Raw genomic sequence first — 4885 nt, forward strand, 5'->3', positions numbered from 1 at the left:
GCTCCTAGGTCAAAAAGTTCAATAATCTTACATGTAAGAAAAGCATAAAACTGCCCCAGAATGTATGGTTTGTTCTCAAGAGCTTCTATTTTAAATTATGTGTGGTTTTCTATCCACATTAAATTCAGACATTTCTCCAAAATAAACTTCAGGAAGGCTAAATAAGTAAAAGGAAAATAATCTCCAACAAAATGTAAATTTCATGTTTCAGTACAATCATGCTTGTTAGTAGAGCGTTTCTACAACACTGTGACCACAATATGGATTTTACCTCAGACAGTTTGGGGTTCAAATCCCACTTCTTCCACTTACAAGCTGAAAGAGCCTTGTCATCTAACTTGACTGTGCCTCCATTTCCTCATCTCTAAGGAATGAAGTAAGCTGAATAATGGGACAATAATAGTTCACACTTCACACAGTGGATGAATTAAATAATCATATATTTATAAACAACCGTCTCAAGTACTATATGAATATTAGCTATTCTTATTAATTACAATAATTCTAATTACAGAAGCCTATAAGAAAAAAAAAATGCAGTTCTGGTGGGAAAGTTAAAACCGGTGTGGAAAATCAGGGACCTCGGGCAAGTCCCAGTCTGGGCTTTTTTCTCAAGGTGGGAGTGAGAGGAAAAGGCCCCCAGAAGAGGCTGTTAGGAAGCCTGAACCTAGCAGATCCACGAGGCTGTCTTTTCAGGCAAAGCATTCGGTCAACAAAGATCTTAACTTTCTAATTTGGTCTAGTATTTTCTTTTTTCCTTTTTTTAATTTGCTTCCAAGACTTTGATGGAATGACTTCGGGAGAAGGAAACGGTCACAGTTACTAGAAAGAATCTTTAAAAAAAAAAAGAAAAACACGAGAGATGAAACAGTTGGGAGTATTTCTGTAACAAACGTTTCCTTCCTTACAAGAGCAGAGGTGGGGCGGGGTGTCTGGGTAACGTCTATTCAATGCAGTAGCAGGATCAGAGGAAATTTTTGGTATGCCAATTTCGATTTCCAAAAGTCTTAACGGGGGACCATCTGGAACCTGCTGCGCGACAAATCCCACAGTCACCGAAAGCCTCGAGAATTTCCTGGTGAGTCCGGGAATTTCATCTGAAAAATACCAGTGCCTCCAGGACTCCCCAGGCATAGGGGATGGGTCAAGGCCTCACCCTTTCGTCCCTCCCTCCTGTGCAGGCTGTCACAGCCACAGTTCCCCACGGCAGGAGCCACGTACACAAGCATCGACAGCTGCCAAAAGGGCGTGATCACTTTCCAGGCTGCAGTCTTCCGCAATGCATGCCCCCACGCGGCCAGGCGAGTCCGCGAAAACTCCCCGGGGCCTCGAAGCTCCCTGCGGCTTTCCTCAAAGAACCCCAGATTAGCCCTGATGTTTAGGGCTCTCTAGGTTTTCCACGTCGCAGACGCGAGCTGGGCGCGTCCCAGGCGAGCCCGGCTGGCGCGCACTTGGCAGCCTCCCAGTTGGCCGAACTGGACGGAGGAGGGGGGTTGGTGGGGCCTAGATAAACGCCCATCCCCGCACCTCTAGCCTTCTCTCCAGTTTCCCTCCGCGGCCTTGCACTACCCGGCCTGGGACCCGGAAGGCGGCGCCTGTTGAGTCACGGTCACGTGGCTGTGGAGGCGCAGAGGCTGGCAGCGCCTCGGCTGCTCGATCCCTCTGGGCCCTAGTGGAAAATTTTCAGAGACCTACTGCGGCTGCGCGTCCGAGGCCCCGCCCCCCTCCCTCCCCTCTGTCCCCCGCACCGACCCCGGCCCCCAGCCTTCCGGCGGCCGCCCTAGCCGCCTCTGCAGAGGTTCCTTTCTCTCCCGGGAGCAGCGCTCCGCGCGCCCCGCCCGCCGCAGCCCCCCAGGCTGGCGCCGCCCGCGCCTTGGCCCTCCGGCCGGCAGTCTTCACTTCCTTCGCGCCCCACCTTGGAGCTCCGAGCCGCCGTGCGGCCTTGCCCGCGACCTTGCTTGTACCCCGCTGGCATCCTGAAAGGCAAGGAGCGGCGTCTTGGCGCCTCCGCCTTCGCCTCTGGGGCGCCGCAGCCCCCACAGCCCCGCCACCTCCGATCCGCGTGGTACGGGTCCCCCCACACCTTTCAGGGGAAGGATAGACAAAGGGAGGACACGGTTCCGATGGGCGTCTTGGCTTTCACTCATTTAACGCCCTGCAACTGCGTCGTCGTTCAGACACAGCGTGTCGTCAGCTCTATTGTAGTGCCCTTATCCCGCTCACCACCTGGAAAACAAGTTGTTTCCTCTGTCCCTGACATTCCCCACTTCGTTTCCCCAGCCACGAATAAGATGTATTCCCGAGACAGCAACTTCGGGGAGTTTGTTGACTTCACCCACCCAGGGCTGACAAACGGTACTCGAAAGGGATGTGTTATGTGCATGGTTCACTTCAAGATGACAAACAAAATTTAACAATTTCGGGGACTGGTGGGCCCTGGACTATTCTTGTGAATGGGTGTCGCTGAATGGGGAGAGGGGTTGAGAAGTGGCATTGGTACACCACGTATCCCATGACGAGGTTACTTGGAGGTGGACCCAGGCACCTTAATCTGACACGTGGTGCCAAATATTTCAGTCAAAACAGTAGTTTTACCTGAGTAAAGATCCCAGAACCAAGCCCAGATATTAAAATGCTTTTCATCCAAGAACCAGAATTGTACATATGTTAATTCTCATAAAACCTTATTTCAGTATCTTATAGCCCTGGGCAAAGAAAGAGCGGGAAACTGAAGACCAGGAATAAATATCCATCATGGCCCCAAATGGCTGAGCGGAAAAGAATTCGCCTCCCAGTTCAGGAGACAGAAGAGACATGGGTTTGATCCCTGGGTGGGGAAGATCCCCTGGAGTAGGAAATGGCAACCCACTGCAGTATTCTTGCTTGAAGAAGTTCATGAACAGAGTAGCCTGGTGGGCTACAGTCATGGGGTCACCAAGAGTTGGATACCACTGAGCTCGCAGGCATACATCACTCAGTCGCTGTCCTTTTTCTCTGGACAAGAAAGCAGACTGCTAACAATTAAAAACTAAAAACAAAAGTATTTTAAAATAATTTATTATGGAAAATTATGAGTGAAATTTTTAAGTCACTTACTACTAATTAGCAGATGTTAACTTACCCAAAGAACTGCTGCTGCTGCTAAGTCGCTTTAGTCGTGTCCGACTCTGGGCGACTCCAGAGACGGCAGCCCACCAGGCTCCCCCGTCCCTGCGATTCTCCAGGCAAGAACACTGGAGCGGGTTGGCATTTCCTTCTCCAGTGCATGAAAGTGAAAAGTGAAAGTGAAGTCGCTCAGTCGTGTTCGACTCCTAGCGACCCCATGGACTGTAGCCTACCAGGCTCCTCCATCCATGGGATTTTCCAGGCAAGAGTACTGGAGTGGGTTGCCATTGCCTTCTCCGAGTGAAAGAACTGTCAGTTAAAACATCTGTCATCTTTCTGACACTGTTTTTGTTCATATTCATTAGTATATACCACGTCTACCAAAATGGACTCTTCCAGGGTCTCAGGAAAAGGCCACTGTGTAAATACTACAAAAAGATCTTTAATCAAGTCATTCCTTCCCCTTTTATTTGGGGAGGAAATGAGATAAACAGAGTACTGACACTCTGGGTAGTTGTTCTACAGTCCTGACATAATTAAGTATGCTTATACTAACAGGTCTGTAAAGCTAAATATTTCTAAAAATTTTTTTAAGCTTGAATTTCTGTGGGCACCATAATTTTCCTTTTCTGGATGAGAAGGTGTACACCTGCAAAACATAATGCCTGCAAACATACAGATTCACAATATAAAGTGGTTTTTTTGCAGGACTATATTACCTAATTCTGGCTAATAGGATCAGAGATATCCACAGCAGTACTTTCAGGAAATATTCTCTCTCTTAATATAAATGATTCACAGAATTGACACTTCTTTCTTTTTCAGTGGACGTGGCCCCATCTGCCCAGGAGCTCTGAAACCACTGCAGCCAACATGTGCCCATGCCAGGAGATATCTCTGTATGCTGAAGATGACAGAATGAAAAGATGGTGACCTCTCAGTCTTTGAGGAGATTAAAAGGCCAAGAATTAATTCTAGGACTGCTCTATCTGTAGACTTTCTATTATATGAGATACTAAGTGTCATTATTTAAGCCACTTCTAATTGCATATTGTGTTTCTTACAGTAACAGTTTTCTGCAACTGACAACCTCTCTGGGTGGTACCTAGCCTCCAGAAAGCCTCCTCCAATGATCCTTACCTCCTGGTATTCATGTCTTTGTATAATCCCCTTCTACATTGAATCCAGGCTTGCTTTTGTGACTGGGAGAATATGGTGGAAATATAAAGTGTGACTTCCAAGTCTGCTTTATAAAGACATTGCAACTTCTGCCTTGATCACTCTTGGATAACTTGCTCTGGAATCAGCCAGCTACCATGTCATGAGGACACCAGTCGGGCTTGTGAAGAAGCCTTCTTGGAGAAGAGTCAACTGGCCAGTACCAACTTGCCAGCATGTGAGTGTGTGACCTTAGAAACAGATCTTTCAGCCCTAGTCAGGCCATCAGATAACTATACATATAGTTATCAGATTACTACAACCTCATAAGAGATTCCAAGCTAAAACACACAATTGAGTTGCTCTCAAATTGCTGATTCATACAAAGTTTGAAAGTTTCAGCCACTGAGTTTTGCAATAATTTGTTCCACAGCAATTACTACCTGGTAGAGTACCCTTCGATACCAGAAAAACGTGCCAAAGTCACCAGGGTGCTCAGAGTTAATACTATTTTGGGGGGCTTAGGAGCTGTCTTAAAAACAACCCTGGAAAGAACTAACATAAAATCAAGTAAATGGACAACACAAAAATAAGTGCCACAAAAAGATATTTTAAAAGTACA

At 47.2% G+C, this 4885-nt stretch overlaps 1 protein-coding gene across 1 annotated transcript; it reads left to right on the forward strand.

Moving 5' to 3' along the window:
- LOC106502098 (myosin-1) lies at positions 1280-4382 on the forward strand. Its single transcript, XM_013963848.2, has 3 exons — positions 1280-1333; positions 1508-2065; positions 3931-4382. The coding sequence occupies exons 1-3, from the start codon at positions 1280-1282 to the stop codon at positions 4036-4038; spliced, it is 720 nt and encodes a 239-aa protein (XP_013819302.2). The 3' UTR covers positions 4039-4382.

This window comes from Capra hircus, chromosome 5 (assembly GCF_001704415.2).
Source record: "Capra hircus breed San Clemente chromosome 5, ASM170441v1, whole genome shotgun sequence".
Lineage (NCBI taxonomy): Eukaryota > Metazoa > Chordata > Mammalia > Artiodactyla > Bovidae > Capra > Capra hircus.

Bases quoted from the DNA above. Each gene is read 5' to 3' on its own strand.
- LOC106502098 (XM_013963848.2), top strand. From the start codon at position 1,280: ATGCATGCCCCCACGCGGCCAGGCGAGTCCGCGAAAACTCCCCGGGGC. The intron at 1,334-1,507 runs GCTCCCTGCGGC...GGTGGGGCCTAG, and splicing joins AAACTCCCCGGGGCCTCGAA to ATAAACGCCCATCCCCGCAC. The intron at 2,066-3,930 runs GTACGGGTCCCC...TTTCTTTTTCAG, and splicing joins CGCCACCTCCGATCCGCGTG to TGGACGTGGCCCCATCTGCC.